Source organism: Anomaloglossus baeobatrachus, chromosome 4 (genome assembly GCF_048569485.1).
Source record: "Anomaloglossus baeobatrachus isolate aAnoBae1 chromosome 4, aAnoBae1.hap1, whole genome shotgun sequence".
NCBI lineage: Eukaryota > Metazoa > Chordata > Amphibia > Anura > Aromobatidae > Anomaloglossus > Anomaloglossus baeobatrachus.
Window position 1 is genome coordinate 634,112,591 of NC_134356.1, and position 19,475 is coordinate 634,132,065.

At 48.3% G+C, this 19,475-nt stretch overlaps 1 protein-coding gene across 1 annotated transcript in view; it reads right to left on the minus strand.

Annotated features, from left to right (window-relative positions):
* Positions 1 to 207: 207 nt before the first annotated feature.
* LOC142301967 (RING finger protein 112-like) overlaps positions 208 to 19,475 on the minus strand; it is a 183,703-nt gene continuing 164,435 nt past the window's right edge. The window contains exons 12-13 of the mRNA XM_075343031.1: positions 15,459 to 15,533; positions 208 to 1,651 (exon numbers count right to left, since the gene is read on the minus strand). Of these exons, the coding sequence (XP_075199146.1) occupies positions 1,232 to 1,651; positions 15,459 to 15,533 (495 nt within the window). The 3' untranslated portion in view covers positions 208 to 1,231. The remainder of the gene's footprint in view (positions 1,652 to 15,458; positions 15,534 to 19,475) is intronic.

A 19,475-nucleotide genomic window follows, 5' to 3' on the forward strand; every position in this document is an offset into this window, starting at 1 on the left:
TGAAACCGCTGCTGCCATCTTGTGGTCAGGATTGGTACTACTCTGATTTCCATCTATTATTGAAATTTGGCTATTAAATCTCCTAACCACTACAGGGGTTGGGATTTTTTTCAATTTTCTTCTATTTTTAGTGTAATTTTAACAACTATTACCGCTGGGTGTAATTCTGTATTATTTCTCCTTTGTCTTTTAATGTGTTTTTCTGCTTATAAATGTATTGAATAAGGATGGAAACATTTTTTTTATTAACTATTTAGTGGAGTTATTTCTGTAGGTTGTTAGTTTGCTTTTGAACTCCATACAATTATTATATATGCATTCTGATTTAATCAATAGAGGAGCTGGAGATGTCGGCAGATAAAAAGTGGTGATGCCATGCAGTGCCCACGGACTGCTGTCATGCCTAAAGGATTGGGACATGTGAATCGATTCCCACCAACTCTACTAGTAAGATAAATGAAAAAAAAAAATGATTCTGTAATAACATGGCTATAGTGACACCTATATTGTCACCTGTCTAATCGCTGTGCATCAGTATGGATGTAACATCACCAACGCTGATTACCACTGGTCAACCCCGGCATAATCACCTCGGGGACTCATGGAAGACCAAAACAATGGTCACTTTTCACACAGCGGCACCACCGTTTCAGTACTGTCCACACCGCTATTCTTGACGGAATCATCTAACACTATGTCACATGATCACTGTAGCCAATGAGCAGTCACTGGTCGACTTCAGCTTATGTAGTTGCTGCAGTAGCTGATTGTCTGCAGCAGTCATGTGACACAACGATACCAGACATAGAAGTGCTGACGTCGCTAGAACGGTGCCGCTGCAGGAGAGGAGTATACCGTAGATTTTTTTTATAGGGCCTGAAGGGAATAAGATTGTGTTTTTCCAGTAGTGGATAGCCCCTTTAATTCATACATAGGCCTGATAGGGAGCTGCCCATGATTAGGAAAACTTCGCTGAGCGCCACACTTGTCTTCCTAAAGAATGATGAGAAAGACATACAGTAAAAAAAAAAAATTGCCGTTTTGCATGAAGGGAAAGGAGATTGAGTTCAGAAGCCCCTGCCAGGTCTATAGGTGGTGAGTGCATTAGGGGAGGTGGATGGTCAGATGCGGCTTCCCCTAGCAAGGGTTAGAGAATTGGGACCTATGGAGAGCAGCTGAAAGTTGGCGATGTTTCACCATGACTGGAAATCCCCTTCTTACTGTATTTTCACTAAATAAATCTACGCAACAGACCCAAACCAACCTGAGCCACGACTGTAGCCCCATTAATAATGGATGTGGTTGAAAATGTACTTGCTGCCGGTGCTGCAGCCCGAGCACCCCACCATGCCCCACCTAAAAGGGACTCAAGTGTAAATGTACTCGCCGCTGCTGTTGCCGGAGCAGCGGCAAAAAGACCTGCCAAAGGCAGAGCTGCAAAGCCCACCACAGCCGTAATCCCATGCAAGCAGAGTTTAACATTGTGCCTCTTACAGAACTTGTCTCCTTCTGTAACCAAATATTTCCCCAGAGTCTTCAACTGGTCTTCGCGATCATCTTCGTTTATATGCCGGTATAAGCTGTCAAATTTCTGGAGAAGTTCTGCAATCTTTTCAGCAATCTGATTTCCAATTCTTAGTTTCCACATGGGCTATGGAGACAATCAGCGAGAAAGCAATGAGTGTTTTGTAGAGGAACAGATGATGAAGTATTAGTTTGTTATCATGTTGTTCTTAAGGCCGCTTTACCCGCTACGACATCGCTCAAGCGATCTCGTTGGGGTCACGGAATTTGTGACGCACATCCAGCCGCTTTAGCGATGTCGTTGTGTGTGACACCTATAAGCAATTTTGCATCGTCGCAAAAACACTAATCGGTGACATGCCCCCCTATTCCCAATTATCGTTGCTGCTGCGTGTACGATATAGTTCGTCGTTGCTGCGGCGGAACACATCGCTATGTGTGACACCGCAGGAACGGGGAACCTCACCTTACCTGCGCCCGCCAGCAATGAGGAAGGAAGGAAGTGGGCGGGATGTTACGTCCCGCTCATCTCCGCCTCTCCGCTTCTATTGGGCGCCCGCTTAGTGACGTCGCTGTGACACCAAACGAACCGCCCCCTTAGAAAGGAGGCGGTTCGCCGGTCACAGCGGCGTCGCTAGGAAGGTAAGTCCGTGTGACGGGTCTGAGCGATGTTGTGCGCCACAGGCAGCGATTTGCCCATGTCGCACAACCGATGGGGGTGGGCAAGCACGCTAGCGATATCGATAACGATATCACAGCGTGTAAAGCGGCCTTTTGTGTCATTTATTATGTGACATATTTATATGTACAATCATGGGCGAAAGTGTTGGCACCCTTGAAATTGTTCCAGAAAATGAAAGTTTTTTGCAAGAAAACTATTACAATTACATGTTTTGTCATTCACATGTTTATTTCCTTTGTGTTTGTGTGTGTGTGTGTGTGTGTGTGTAGCAGAGGGCTACATGTACGTGTAAAGCTGGTGTGTTGAATACGATTGATGTATGTGTTGATATTTCGGTGAATTGTGGCATCTCACGTAGCAGAGTTGGCTACAACAGTCGGCCAGCTAGTGGTCAGGTTACAGGAGCGGCGAGCCAATCTTGGATTTGACAATGGACAGGGGAAAAGTGACTGTTGGCAAGAGGGTGGTTTTGAGTGAGAATACTCAAGAGGTGCCAATTCTAAGTGGGGTTCAGTTGTGAAAAGATGTGACATCAGTGCAGGGGCCATTCACGGAGCCCTAAGGTGACCTCAAGAGGGCTGAAGCCTACGACTCTCCAGCCAGACAACTCTCCAAGCCCACCGGGGTGAGCCGAAAGCCCAGGGTCGGATGAGGGTGTGATGAGTGAGGGGGAAAGGAGGCACAGACACCACAGCTTGAAAATGAGGATGAAGATAGTACGGGAAACAGGACGAAAGTGTACCCCACACTAACAGAAAGAAAGGTGAAGAATAGCATGTCTGTCATAAAGGTATGAAGAATCAAGGTAAAGAAATTATGGTTGCCTAAGCGAACTCTAGTGTTGTGTGTGTTACTAACTGTCTATGATCATGACTGCCAGCGGGGTAATGGACACCTGCCTAATGAAACTACTAAGTGTTATGCACCCCACCCGAATTCAAACCTGCACACAGAGTCTCCTTGGTGAAGGCATGTGGTGCCTGAGCGGCCTGGAGCCCTCCTAAAAATGGCGCTGCAAGCAGGGTCGTTCCCAGCACAACCCAAGTGAAAGGGCTGGAGGAAGATGCCTGAGTCTAAGGAACTACTACTATGGCTGTGAAAATAAAGATGGCAAGACATGGCCTGGGCCAGGAAACAACTACCATACATCGTGGGTGGTACAGTGGAAAGAGAGCTTAAAGGCTGGGAATTAGGAGGTGACTTGTGTTGAGTGTAATACTTATTATATGTTCTGAGGATTTCGATAGCGTAGGGCAATGATCAGCAGAGACGAGTTTTTGATACAAGATGTTTTATAATCTGTAACCACGGTAGATAACAACGGAACAAACACAGCAATACAAATACACACAATACCTTCCCGAAACGGAGCGGAGGGAATTCCCGGGGCCACGCACCGGACTCCCCCAGGGAGACCACCAGAGCGAACCCCTATACAGGGACTGTCCGGCAATCACCCCGGAAGGCCTAAATGCGCAGCAGCCGGGACACAAGGGGCAAGCGGTAAAAGTCCAGGAGTGTCCGTACGGGATGAATGTCCAGAGTGGTTACGAACCAGAGAGAACCGGGCAGAGTGCTGACCGAAGATGGCAGACGGAATCCGGGCACAGCTTGATAAACCGGGTAAGGTCCAGAGTCGGTCGGTCGGTAGTCTTTAGGAGGATCCAAAAGCAATCAGGATTAGCAGCAGCAACGCAGGAGCACACAGCAAGCAGTATACTCAGGCACTGGACTGGGCGGCGGCCTTTTAAGCAGCTGGACAGGAAGTAGGGCAACAGAACCTTAAAACTCCATGTTAACTGAGGGCAAGCTCATTCAAAAGAGAACTGGAAAACCTGGAAACCTGACATTACTCCCCCCCCCAGAGACGGCCTCAGGACGGATCAGGGCCCGGCTTGTCCGGGAACCGTCGATGAAACTGAGCGATCTTCCGGGGTGCCCGAATGTTACCCACCGGTTCCCAGGAATCGTCCTCGGGGGCGTACCCCTGCCAACGTACCAGATATTGAAGCCGACGACGATGGAGCCGGGAGTCAATAATGTCCTCAACCACGAACTGCTCCTCGCCGTCGACCATCACAGGCGGAGGAGGAGGCACAACACGACCACGAAACGTATTAGGGGAGACAGGTTTGAGGAGAGACACATGAAAGACCGGGTGTACCTTTAGATGGTGCGGCAACCGTAGCCGACAGGCCACAGGGCTCACGATCCCGGTGATCTTAAATGGACCGATGAATTTTTGTACCAGCTTCTGCGAAGGAACACCCAATCTCAGGTTTTTGGTGGACAACCATACAGAGTCCCCTACCTTGTACAAGGGTGCCGGTTTCCGGTGAGTGTCGGCCGACCTCTTGTAACGCTCCTGGGCCGTAGCCACAGTGTCCTTCAGAACCTCCAGATTTTGTCGTAGCTCTGTCAATCTGTCCTCCACCGCTGGCACCGAAACCGCAACCGGTGACCTAGGCAAAACATTCGGATGGTAACCCAAGTTAGCGAAAAAGGGCGTTACCTTAGTGGAGCTGCTCTGAGTGTTGTTATATGAGAACTCCGCCAACGGAAGCATCTTCAACCAATCGTCTTGGAGATGGCTGACATAACATCGAAGGTATTGTTCCAGGGTTTGATTCGTCCGTTCGGTTTGCCCATTTGTCTGAGGATGGTATGCAGAAGACAAACAGACATCAATCTGGAGTGCCGTACAAAACCCCTTCCAGAATCTAGACGTGAACTGCACGCCCCGGTCAGAGATGATCTCGTCTGGTACCCCATGCAATCGGAATACATTCTGGATAACCAAATCCACTGTCTCTGCGGCTGAGGGAAGACCGGTACACGGAATGAAGTGAGCAGCTTTAGTCAATCGATCTACCACCACTAAAATGGTATTGTGTCCGCCTGAGACTGGCAACTCCACAATAAAATCCATGGAGATAGACCCCCAAGGGCGAGATGGCACGGGTAACGGTTGGAGGAGTCCCGTAGGAGCCACACGAAGGACCTTGCACCGGGCACAAACCACACATGAGTGGACATAGTCCTTCACATCCTTTAAGCAAGTAGGCCACCAGAAAAAACGGCTCAGAAATTCTTGCGTCTTCTGTACCCCCCTATGACCAGCCAACACGGAGTCATGGACCAACTTGAGAACCCGAAGTCTTACGGCCTCCGGGACATAAATGCGTCGCTCTCTCAACCACACACCATTCCGAAGAACAAGCGTTACATCATTCGGGGGGGCAGCAAGAAATACGTCACCATCATAGGCCAGCTTGATGTCCTTCCACAAGTCCTGGTCCTGGATTACACCAACGAAATTGGCATCCGATAACACGGTCTGAGACGGGGTTCCAGGCACGGAGTCCACGGCGTGGATTCGGGACAAGGCATCGGCTTTCCCATTACGTGAACCTGGACGGTATGTAACGACAAAATTGAATTGGTTAAGAAATAGGCTCCAACGGGCTTGCCGTGGAGACAGGCACCTGGCAGACTTAAGAAATTCCAGATTACGATGATCCGTGAGTACTATCACTTGCTGCGCGGCTCCCTGTAAGTGGTGTCTCCATTCCTTGAAAGCGGAAATAATCGCCAATAATTCCTTGTCCGCAATGTCGTAGTTCCTTTCTGCAGGGGACAACTGGCGGGAAAAGAAGGCACACGGATGCAAGAGACTCTTGTCCCCGGTCCTTTGAGAAAGAATGGCCCCTAATGCATAGTCGGAAGCGTCGACCTCCACGATAAAGGGAAGTGCGGGATTCGGATGGACTAATATTGGCGCTGAGGTAAAACATACCTTGAGACGATGGAATGCTTCCTGGGCCTGGGCGGACCACACAAACTTCTGTCCTTTCTTGGTTAACAGAGTGATGGGACGGACAATCTCTGAAAAGTTACGGATAAAGCGTCGGTAAAAGTTGGCAAAACCGACAAAGCGTTGTACCTCCTTGATGTTTCCCGGTTCCGGCCAGTCCAGAATGGCTTGTATCTTGCTAGATTCCATGTTTAGTCCCTGAGGAGAGATGACATAACCTAAGAATTGTATTTGTGAGCAGTGGAACTCGCATTTCTCCAGCTTAATGTACAGGTGGTTTTCCCTCAGACGGGTAAGTACGGTCTTGACGTGCTCCTGGTGTTCCTGTAGAGAATCAGAAAAGATTAGGATATCGTCCAGATAGATCACCATGAATTGGTCCATGATATCCCTAAAAATATTGTTAACTAGATGTTGAAATGCCGCGGGAGCGTTACAAAGTCCAAAAGGCATCACTAGGTACTCAAAATGTCCGTACCGACATCGGAACGCGGTCTTCCACTCGTCTCCAGGACGTATACAAAGCAGATTATATGCCCCACGGAGGTCCAATTTGGTGAATATTTTTGCCTGTTGGACCCTCTCCAATAGCTCAGGAATCAACGGTAACGGATACCGGTTCCGGATGGTTATTTTATTCAGTTCCCGGTAGTCAATACAGGGTCTCAGAGTCCCCTCCTTCTTTTTCACGAAAAAGATGGGTGCCCCTGCGGGGGAGGTAGACGGACGAATAAATCCCTTGGCTAGGCTTTCATCAATATACTCTTTTAGTGCTGCTAGCTCAGGTGCCGCCAACGGGTAGACATGACCAAACGGAATCTCCGCCCCTGGGAGTAAGTCTATGGGGCAATCATACGGTCTATGCGGGGGAAGTCCGTCGGCTTTTCTTTTGTCGCATATATCAGCGAAGTCACGGTAAACCGGGGGTAAAACAGGTACCTGTACAGTGCTCTCCGTATTTGGTGGTACTGGAACCGGAACAGTTGGACTAATGGTCGGAATATTCTGCGGTGGGAAGGATATTTCCTTAGTTTCCCAATCGATGACCGGATTTGTAGACCGTAGCCACGGAATACCTAAAATAATCGGAAAATGAGGAGATGAAATTAGCATGAAAACAAGGGTCTCCTGCTGACCTGGCTTCATGACGCATTCTAGCGGTACGGTTTCCCGATCGACTGGTCCAGAGATTAACGGAGATCCGTCTACCGTCTCCATGGTAACCGGTGAGGATCTTTGCTGAGTCCGGATACCGTGTTTCCTGGCAAAAGAAGAGTCCATGAAATTTCCCCCTGCCCCAGAGTCTATCATTGCAGAGGTAGGTATTAGCTGTCCCTCCCACCGGATCTGAATGGGGAGCGAGCAATGGGTATATTTCCCTTCCGAGTCCTTCGGTGAGGTTGACATTACAGTCAAGGGAAATACCGCATCCAAGTGTCCACTTGCCTCAGAGATATCGGACTCTGCGTCCGTGTTGTCGCACTCTGCCATGGCTGCCAATACCTTATTTGGGCGATTCGGACGTTTCGGGCAGTCGATCAAGAAATGGTCCGATTGACCGCAATAGAAACACAAACGCTCACGGAGCCGGTGTTCGCGACGTTCATTGGTCTCTCGCTTTTGCAGAGAGTCTACTTGCATAGGAACGTCCTCGGCCTCCCGTGGCGTCCTGAGAGCGGGTTCTCTGGAAGGAAATGTAAAGTTGGTTACCCGGTTTACAGCCGCCCATTTTTCCTGTCTACGTTCCGTCAAGCGGGTATCAATACGCACACAGTGCTGGAGAAACAGTTCAAAATCCCCTGGAGATTCGGAACGAGCTAACTCGTCCTTGATGGTACCGGACAACCCCTTTCTGAAAACAGACAATAATGCATTGTTTCCCCAGTCGGTGTCTACCACTAACCTCTTAAATTCAGTGGCGTATTCAACGACAGAACGCTTTCCCTGACGTAAGGAAAGGAGAGCCGATTCAGCGGTAGCACGGCGATTCGGATCATCAAACATTTGCGCCATTGCGGTCAGAAAATCATCTAGGTGATTTAAACGGATGTCTCGGTTCTCTATCATAGGATTAGCCCAAGCCAGTGCTCGTGAGGTTAATAACATGATTATACATAACACTTTGGACCGGTCAGAACGGTAATAATCAGCATGTACATCAAAAAACAGTATACATTGGTTCACAAATCCACGAAACTGACCACGGTCACCATTGAAACGGAATGGGGGTAACCTAGGCATACCGGCAGCTGATACGGACGTAGTGGGGCCGGCTTCCTGAGCCTCCACTCTGACTTGCAAATCCTGTATAGCCGGACCCAGTACCTGGTGATCATGACCCAGCTGTGCCTCCACATCTCTAAGTTTAGTCTGCACCACCTCCATCTCCTGCTGCAAGGAGTTAATCATAGAAAAGAGCTGATCTACTCCTCGTGTCTCAGTCATTGCCCCAGCGAAATCCTCTTTTTTGGGCCTGAGTATAATGTAATACTTATTATATGTTCTGAGGATTTCGATAGCGTAGGGCAATGATCAGCAGAGACGAGTTTTTGATACAAGATGTTTTATAATCTGTAACCACGGTAGATAACAACGGAACAAACACAGCAATACAAATACACACAATACCTTCCCGAAACGGAGCGGAGGGAATTCCCGGGGCCACGCACCGGACTCCCCCAGGGAGACCACCAGAGCGAACCCCTATACAGGGACTGTCCGGCAATCACCCCGGAAGGCCTAAATGCGCAGCAGCCGGGACACAAGGGGCAAGCGGTAAAAGTCCAGGAGTGTCCGTACGGGATGAATGTCCAGAGTGGTTACGAACCAGAGAGAACCGGGCAGAGTGCTGACCGAAGATGGCAGACGGAATCCGGGCACAGCTTGATAAACCGGGTAAGGTCCAGAGTCGGTCGGTCGGTAGTCTTTAGGAGGATCCAAAAGCAATCAGGATTAGCAGCAGCAACGCAGGAGCACACAGCAAGCAGTATACTCAGGCACTGGACTGGGCTGAGAGGCGGCCTTTTAAGCAGCTGGACAGGAAGTAGGGCAACAGAACCTTAAAACTCCATGTTAACTGAGGGCAAGCTCATTCAAAAGAGAACTGGAAAACCTGGAAACCTGACATTGAGTGGTGCTTGCCCCCAATGGATGTACCAAGTAGAGAGAGCCCTCCCTTCCAAAAAAAAAAGCTGATGAGGAACGTGCAGCAGCTCTGGAGAAATGGGAGGAGGAGCCAAAGAGGGCTCTGCCCTGGAGAGCGGGGACCATAAGATAGAGACTGCCAGCTGTATCTGCTCCATTTCTGTGGATAGCACAGAGCGAGATGGACTGAGCCAAAAGAACAGAGGGAAGGCTGCTAGTACGGTCTGTGGGCCCATAGTTGCCGTGGCCAGAAGAGTTGGCAAGACTGGGTTACCCAGATGACCGCAGAGGCAAAGAAAGGGAAGCTGGGAGATTTGCAGCTATGGAAGGAGGTCACAAGAGAGCGGAACCTGTGCCATCAGTTGCCGGCCACTGAAGAACAAGCCCCACCATTCAAGGTGACTGTCGTGGTTACGGCCCCCAATCAGCTGTGGAGAGAGGATCCAACAGATAAAGGGATTGTGGGTGGCGAAACAGCCAGGAGCCAAGAGAGAGACGCCGGACCTGGAGATGCCCTTGAAACTGCAGTCACCACCGACCGTGTCGACTGTGCATGAGCCCCCCACTGAAAGGCCTCTACCCCGATGCTATGTGGCCAAAGAGTCCCCAGGCCCCACATCCCGCAGAGAATAGGTGGGTGGCCAGAGTCATTGATGGGAAGAAGTGGGAGGCTTGGGTTCGGACTCAGCTGGCACTCCCAGGCAGTGCCATTGGGGCCACATTACCTATGGGGTGATACATCACCTGGAATGTGAGCGGGGCTACGGTTTCATTCAGGAAGAGTTGACTAGTACAATGGTGTAAGTTAACGCCGGGTTGGTGCGTGAAGGTCCTGCTCTAAACTGAGGAGACCGGGTCTACTTCATCAAGGAGGACGGGCCCTGGGGTTGGTATGCAGTTGCAGTCGTCCACACACTGGTTGAGGGAGACGTCCGGGAAGTGCTGCAGATCAATAGGTTTGTACATGGGGATAATCCCTCGACATCGCTGGCCCTGCGGACCCCTTATCCATGTGGGAAAATTGAAGCCACCTTCCCCAGTAGCATGCTGGAGTCCTGGGCCGAGACCTAGGAAACTGTGGGTCCCCCGGCGGTGGTGAATGTCGCACAGGGAGCCCATTTGGCCATATGTGCCAAGGTGGTCAAGTCCAAAGGCGTGAGTATGGCCACAGTGCTTGTTAGTATGTAGGTAACCAGAAGCTAGATCTGAACTGTCACCAGTTGTGCTTGTTGCACTAAAGATTAGGAGACTATCTAGTATTCCAGAGGGGATTGGTCAGGAGACCAAACACCCTGAAGTTGGCCCAGAGTGGCCAAAGTTTTTTTGTTTGCTTCCTCTCTTCCAGTTGTTTTGCGCACCTTACACTCGCCTATGCTGGAATGTGTAACTCAAAGCCAGGAGGGAATTGTTTGCCCTCTGCCATGGACATTGCCCCTTGCCGCATAGACAATTCCCCTTGCCCCATGGACAATGTCCATACTCGGTGTTCTTGGGCAATGTTGTACAACAATGGACTGGCCTCGACAGAGAAGTGAGTGGAAGGAAAATATGGACCCTAGGGAGAGGATCCAGGGCTGTTTTGCACTCTGTCAGGAACAGGCAGGCGCATGGACATCCCCTACAATGGCAGGAAAGGACTGTTGCCTACAGGCGGCTACTTGTTTTAAAGTTATACCTCGTTCGCTACCTGCAGGAGTGAAATGAACTCTGGCCTCTTGCCATAAACTGTGTGGTCTTTAAAGTAGCAATTTTATTAGTTTAAAATACTTGTATATGTGTATATTAAGGTTTTATGGCAGGGGATGACCATATTTAAGTGAGGAGATGTGTAGCAGGAGGGCTACGCCCCATCGTGTAAATAAGGTGTGTTTGTATGTACTGTTGAATACAATAAATGTAGGTGTTAATATTTGGGTGACTTGTGGGGCACAAGGATACAACAATCGGCCAGCTAGTGGTCGAGTTAGAGGAGTGGTAAGCCAATCCTGTATTGGATGATGGACAGGGGAGGAGTGACAGTTGGCAAGAGGTTGGTCTTAAGTGAGAAGGCTTGAAAGGTGCCATTTCTAAGTGGGGTTTAGGCATGAGAAGACATGTCCTCGGTGCTAGGGCCAGTCAGGTAACCTCGAGAAGTCCGGAACCAACAGGCCATGGTCAAATAAGGGTGTGAGGAGTGAGGGGGAAAGGAGGCACAGATGTTGGAGCTTGAGGACAAGAACCAAGATAGTGGGGGGACAGGATGAGAAGCAATACCCTACACTAAGAGAAAGATAGGACAGGAAGGCCTTGTCTGTCATAACATTGTGAAGAATAAATGTGAATAAATTCTAGAGGAGTTAACTAAATATTTGTATTATGTGTCTTTGTGTGCCATACTAAGCATGGAAAACAGAAAGGAGTAGAAGAGAACTGTCTGAGAACTTGAGAACTAAAATAGGTGAAAAATATCAATAATCTCAACGTTACAAGTCCATCTACAAAGATCTTGATGTTCCTTTGTTCACAGTTCCAAGTAGTCTACATTCTTTGATGAAAGTTTGCAACGCAGGATAGTTTGGGTGGTGGATAAGCTGCCCCAGTCAAATTCCAAAGAAATTCAAGCTGTCCTGTATGCTCAGGGTGTATTAATATCAGCTCGAACTATCCGTCAACATTTGAATTAAATGAAACACTATGGAGGAGACCCAGGAGGACCCCACTGCTGACACAGAGACATAAAAAAGCTAGACTGCAGTTTGTCAAATTATATGTGGCTAACCTAAAATCCTTGTGGGAAAGCATCTTGTGGACAGATGAGACCCAGAGCTTTTTTGATAAGCGCATCATTCTACCGTTTAAGCGAAAATGGAATGAGGCCTACAAAGAAAAGAACACATTACCTAAAGTGAAATATGATGGAGGATCAAAGATGTTTTGTGGTTGTTTTGGTGGCTCTGGCACTGGGTCTCTTGCTGTGTGCAAGGCATTATGAAATCTGATGATTACCAAAGAATTTTGTGTAGCAATGTAGGACTCAGTATCAGAAAGCTGGGTTTGCGTCATGGGTCTTTCAGAAGGAGAAGAAGCCCCCAGAAATGGATGGAAACAAAGTGCTGAAGAGTTCTCAAGTGGCAGCAAGGAGTCGGGATTTAAATCCCATTGACATCTGTGCAGAGATCTTAAAATTGCTGTTGGGAGAAGAGAAGACGCCTTCACATATGAGAGACCTGGATCAGTTTGCAAAAGAAGAGTCGAAAATTCTAGTTGAGAGGTGTAAGAAGCTTGTGGATGGTTATAGGAAGCGATTGAATGCAGGTATTTATTGCAAAGGGAGTGCATTAAAATATGGCATATTTTGGGGGGGGGGTTGTGTGCAATTATGCCCAATTTGCATTTTTTTTTTTTTTTTGTGTCATTCCAATAAACACAAAGGACATAGACCTGTATGACAAAATATGTAACTGCAATCATTTTCTTGGAGAAATACTTCATTTTCTGGAACAATTTCAAGGGTGCCAACACCTTTAGCCATAATTGTATATGACATTTAACACATTTTATATATACAGTGCCTACAAGTAGTATTCAACCCCCTGCAGATTTAGCAGGTTTGATAAGATGCAAATAAGTTAGAGCCTGCAAACTTCAAACAAGAGCAGGATTTATTAACAGATGCATAAATCTTACAAACCAACAAGTTATGTTGCTCAGTTAAATTTTAATAAATTTTCAACATATAAGTGTGGGTCAATTATTATTCAACCCCTAGGTTTAATATTTTGTGGAATAACCCTTGTTTGCAATTACAGCTAATAATCGTCTTTTATAAGACCTGATCAGGCCGGCACAGGTCTCTGGAGTTATCTTGGCCCACTCCTCCATGCAGATCTTCTCCAAGTTATCTAGGTTCTTTGGGTGTCTCATGTGGACTTTAATCTTGAGCTCCTTCCACAAGTTTTCAATTGGGTTAAGGTCAGGAGACTGACTAGGCCACTGCAACACCTTGATTTTTTTCCCTCTTGAACCAGGCCTTGGTTTTCTTGGCTGTGTGCTTTGGGTCGTTGTCTTGTTGGAAGATGAAATGACGACCCATCTTAAGATCCTTGATGGAGGAGTGGAGGTTCTTGGCCAAAATTTCCAGGTAGGCCGTGCTATCCATCTTCCCATGGATGCGGACCAGATGGCCAGGCCCCTTGGCTGAGAAACAGCCCCACAGCATGATGCTGCCACCACCATGCTTGACTGTAGGGATGGTATTCTTGGGGTCGTATGCAGTGCCATCCAGTCTCCAAACGTCACGTGTGTGGTTGGCACCAAAGATCTCGTTCTTGGTCTCATCAGACCAGAGAACCTTGAACCAGTCTGTCTCAGAGTCCTCCAAGTGATCATGAGCAAACTGTAGATGAGCCTTGACATAACGTTTTGAAAGTAAAGGTACCTTACGGGCTCGTCTGGAACGGAGACCATTGCGGTGGAGTACGTTACTTATTATATTGACTGAAACCAATGTCCCCACTGCCATGAGATCTTCCCGGAGCTCCTTCCTTGTTGTCCTTGGGTTAGCCTTGACTCTTCGGACAAGCCTGGCCTCGGCACGGGTGGAAACTTTCAAAGGCTGTCCAGGCCGTGGAAGGCTAACAGTAGTTCCATAAGCCTTCCACTTCCGGATGATGCTCCCAACAGTGGAGACAGGTAGGCCCAACTCCTTGGAAAGGGTTTTGTACCCCTTGCCAGCCTTGTGACCCTCCACGATCTTGTCTCTGATGGCCTTGGAATGCTCCTTTATCTTTCCCATGTTGACCAAGTATGAGTGCTGTTCACAAGTTTGGGGAGGGTCTTAATTAGTCAGAAAAGGCTGGAAAAAGAGATAATTAATCCAAACATGTGAAGCTCATTGTTCTTTGTGCCTGAAATACTTCTTAATGCTTTAGGCAGGGGAACCAAACAGAATTCTTGTGGTTTGAGGGGTTGAATAATAAATGACCCTCTGAATAAACTTTTCACAATTTAAAAAAAAAAAAAAAGAAATACGGTAACATTCTATTTTGCTGCAGTGCATTTCACACTTCCAGGCTGATCTACAGTCCAAATGTCACAATGCCACGTTAATTCCGAATGTGTAAACCTGCTAAATCTGCAGGGGGTTGAATACTACTTGTAGGCACTGTATATATATATATATATATATATATATATATATATATATATATATATATATATATCACAGTGGAACCTCGCTTAACGAGTAACCCACTTATCGAAAATTTCGCTTAACAAGCAAAGCTTTCTGTAAATTTGTAACTCGGTTTACGAGAAAGCTTTGCTGTACGAGCAAAATTCTCACCGCACACACTTCCGGTTCCGTACATCCACCGCGCTCTGACCCGCTCTTACAGTCCACACAAACACACACAAGCACGCACAAAACACACACAAACACACACGCACGCACACACATACAGTATTATGCTCACCTTACCTTCCGTTCCATCGCTGGACTCATAGTTCTTGTAGTTCGCCGGTGCATCACGACGAGGGAGGAATCCTCGCGGCGAACTACAAGACCCAGGAGGCTGGCGATGGAACGGAAGGTAAGGTGAGCATAATATGTGTACCTTTCATTCCATCACCGGTCTCCTGGGTCCTGTAGTTCGCCACTCCAGGATGTGTATCGGCAGGCAGCGCGACGAGGCAGGAAGTTCCGCTGTCAGACGCTACTCAAAGGCAGCGCGCTGGCCAATCAGAGGCAAGCAACTCCTGCCTTTGACGTCAGCGCTCTGGGTGCGGAAGTTCCTCCCTCGTCGTCATGGTTACCCGATACACAGCCCGTACTAGCGAACAGCAAGTCCCAGGAGACCGGCAATGGAACGGAAGGTAAGGTGAGCATATAATATGTGCGTGCGTGTGCATGCGTGCTTGTGTGTGTTTGTGTGTGTTTGTGCATGTGTGGAATGGCACAATAGGGGACCAAGATGGGACATTTAACAAGTCGTGGAACGAATTGTCTGAATTGCAATGATTTCCTATGGGAAATCTTGCTTTGCTGAACGAGTAACTTGGTTAACAAGCACAGTCCCAGAACGGATTGTTCTCATTAACCAAGGTTCCACTGTGTATATATATATATATATATGTATATATATATATATATGTGTGTATATATATATATATATATGTATATATATATATATATATATATATATATACGTGACATTGAAAGCAAATTTATAGTACAAGATTCAGATGTGTGTCACTGGGGACAAATGTAAGATATTGACAGGAGAGTTTTCAGATGTAGTGGTTAAACAAACTCACCCAATTATTGAGAAAATCTTGAAACTCATTCTTTATTTCTTGCATGGTCTCCTGATTCTCCTTCATGATCAACATCTGACAATAAAATGGTAAACATATTACAATGGCATGTAAAAGAATTTTCTCTGATGCCACAGAAACCATTTCTAGTACACCATTTTGCACATAACATCAATTTTTATTACCCTCCTCTCAGCAAAGCCTGTTTTCACCTTCGTGACCAGGCCAAATATTTAAAATATGACAAACCTCACTTTATGTATTAATAAGTCTAGAACACTTCCACATATCTCAGTGATTCTGTGACTAAAATGTTGGTTTTACCCCACAAATTGTTGTGTAATCGTAAAGAAACTCCTGTTTGGGCACATGGCACGGAAGGGAAGCAGCAAGATTTGATTTTTGGAAAGCTTCAGAAGTGCCAAAACAGCACACAAGCGACCCCATTATGAAAACTCCAACTTTATCCTGTGCTCTGCCCTGAGCACTTACATTGGGGTTACCATGAAAATCCCCAAAATATGTAATACAGATGGAACCATCTATAAACCATTAACTAGAATGAGGTTGATAGCGAGACTTCGAACTCTGTATGGCCTCTGTTTTGGTGTGGTCTGTCTTTTTAGTGGTTCACAAAAGTGTAGTCAACTGTGCTTTGGTGCATATAGAAAAAGATGTCTAAAGTGACTCCATCTGCCTCATTATAGCCTGCATCCCAACCAGGGGCGGACTGGCCCACCAGGAGGTCGGGAGAACCCCCGGTGGGCCCAGCTATTGATGGCCACGCCCCCTAGGCCCCGCCCCCCTACCCCCCTTGGGCACCTATGGATATGTGTGAGAGGCCCTCCCCCGGCCGGTAATTTCACTAATCATATCGGCACATTGCCGATATGATTAGTGACAATCCCATTCCCTCTGCAGCGGCAAGCAGGGAGCGCGATCTCCCTGCTCTGCCTGCTGTCACTGTCAGTGCCGCGCGGCTCTGACTCATCTGCGCAGCCAGCGACACTGCAGGAGGAGGCAGTCTCAGAGTGATGACTGCTTCCTTCCTGTGCAGGTGCTGGCAGCATCGCGCTGCGGAGGATGGACCCGGCGTCACCCCAGGCCAGGCTGCAGGAGCAGCAGCACGTGAGTATAGAAGGCGGGGGTCCCGGGGGGGGTGCAGGGGCCCGGGGAACGAGCAGGGGCCCCGAGGAGGGTGCGGGAGGGCAAGCAGGGGCCCCGGGAGGGGGGAGGGGCGGTTGGGCATGTGGAGACTGTGGGCAATCAGATCAGTAACATTAACCCTTATTCCATCGAAATGTCTGCACAGTCAGGGGTGGGATTCAGCCGGTTATGTCCGGTTCTGGAGAACCGGTTGTTAACATAGCAGCCGGTTCCTAGAACCGGCAAGAAACAGCTCCAGCGATCCAGTTCCCTGTATTCATTTGTGTTAGTGTCTCTTTAAGACACTGACACAAATTAATCCCTGTACCTCCGTATGCACCGCACTTCCGGGTTCAGTGGACCCTGACCCAGCGCGCAGCGACGTGCTGACGCTGCAGAGGTCACGGCAATGTGGGGAGGTAGCTCCTCCTCCTGCTGTCTGTCAGCGTCAGGCCCTGTGCGCACTAGACGTTTTTGCTGCGTTTTTAGCGGCGTTTTTTACAGCGTTTTTTTGCAGAAAACTATGTGACATTGCTTCCCCAGCAATGTCTATGGGTTTTTCAGAAGTGCTGTCTGCACACAGCGCTTCTTTGTAGCTGCGTTTTTGTGGTCACCACAAAAACGCAGCATGTCAATTATTCCTGCGTTTTTCACTGCGTTTTCCACCCATTGAGTTCAATGAGATGTTCAAAAAAGCAATGAAAAACACAAATTGCAAATATAGCTGCGTTTCTATGACTAAAAACGCGGCTCTAAACGCAAGGGGTGGGTAGTACAGTGACGTGTACAGGAAGAGGATTCCTTCTGTTGGTAAACACAGAAGTGTGAATCCACCCGGTACCGGCACCGCCGCTTCCATCTCCCGTGCGCTGCCATGTACGGGCGGGAGATGGAAGCAGCTGCGAAGTCAAAAGTGAACAGTAGAGAAAAAAATGTCATATTCACCTGTCTGCAGCCTCCCGGTGCCATGTCCGCTCCCAGCTCCTCTCCCGGTACCGCCACCCCTGCTCCGGGTGTGTGCAGACGGCCGGGACACCTCCGATAGCTGCAGGACCTGGCGCTGATCACCTGATGCGGTCACCTGACGGAATCAGCTGACAGTGACAGTGACAGCGGTGACGCCGGCTTTTTACTACCCGGCCGGCTAAACTATCAGCTGATGCCGTCAGGAGACTTCATTAGCTGATTACTGCCGGGTCCTGCATTGATCGGTCTGACAGGAGTCTGCACTGAAGTGTGTATTTTTTTATTTTTTTTTTGCACTGATGCATCAGCTGATTGTATAAACGGCTTTTATACAATCAGCTGATGTGTCATGGAATTTGTAAAATAGTGAGTTTATGGAGATTTGATTCATAAACTTGAATATACATATATTCATAAAATATGTGTATTTCGCCATCCCCTTTAAGGATGTCTGTGAGTTGGAAAATGCTAACCAAGGATTTGACAAGGTAGAACCAAAGCCATCTGCTATTGTTCATCAAAGTTGTCAACGAAGAGCTATATTCTGTTTGGAATTTGGGCTAGAACTGAAATTAGCTTTGAGAATGTTCTTTCTGTTACACTAAGGTCAGAGTTCAGCGAGCTTCAAAAGAGTTATATATGGGGGGCGTGGCCTGCTTGCTAATGGCACCGGTCACCTAGCTGCTGAGCTCCAGCCACCTCGACTCCTAACCGGCTCACTGCGGCTCACCAGTGGCACCAATCTCTCTGCACACGGGGGGAAAGTGCTGCGGAGGTACCCAGGAACGTGGCATGCCAAGGGGAAAGTCCCAGAAGAAGCCGTCCCCGGCGAAAGTTACAGACTTCTTCTCCAGCACGGGACGAGGGAAAATGGCAGCAGCATCCTCCTCCACAGCTTCCTCACGCTCATCCAGGAGGGGATCCACAGCAGGCCCAGACTTGGACACAGACGCTGCAGATATACCGCTTACCAAAGGTACCATGCAGAAACTGCTCAGTGCCCTCCGCTCATCACTGCAGCAGGATTGGAAAGATATGGTGGCTGAGCTGAGGGGAGATATCACTGCCATAGGCAGTCGCACAGCACACATTGAAACTAAAATGCAGGAGCTGACAAAGTCACACAATAGCCTCATTGATGCCAATGCAGCACTGGAGGAACAAGTGCAAAAGCTCCATACCAAGGTCTTGGATTTAGAGGACAGGTCCCGCAGAAACAACATAAGAATCAGAGGAATTCCAGAGGCCATACCAGACAAGGGGCTGCAGAGCTTTCTAGGCTCCTTGCTGCAGGAGCTGCTCCCAGACCTGTCTGCAACTGATTTCCTGGTGGACAGAATACACAGAGTCCCTAAGCCTAAATCCCTCAGTGCTGATGCCCCCCGGGACACTTTGGCTCGCCTGCACTTTTACAAGACCAAAGAAGCCCTGCTGCAAGCCCTGAGAAGGAGGCCGCCTCTGTCTGAGCAATTCCGGCACCTGTCCATTTTTCCGGATCTGTCTGCAGGAACCCTGGCAAAAAGGAGGGAATTTGCCCCTTATACCAAAATTCTCAGGGATGAAGCTATATCCTATAGATGGGGTTTCCCTGTAAAGATCCTGCTTTTCCGTGCAGGAAACACCCACGTCTGCCATTCCCCACAACAGTTGGCAAAGCTCCTATCCTCATGGAACATGGCAAATCTCCCGGCCAGATCTCCAAGAGCCACAGGATCATCCCAAAGGGATAAAGTGAATGAAGATTGGTCCGTCGCGTGAGTTATGTGATATGTCTGAGTCGCGGCTGAGACTTAGTTGCTACTTTTAAGGTCCGCTGGTTCTGTTCAACCAGGACCCTGAGCCCCCATGGCGGTACATTTCCACCATACCGCAGGCCCCCTTTTTGGGCTTTTTTCTATGTGGACT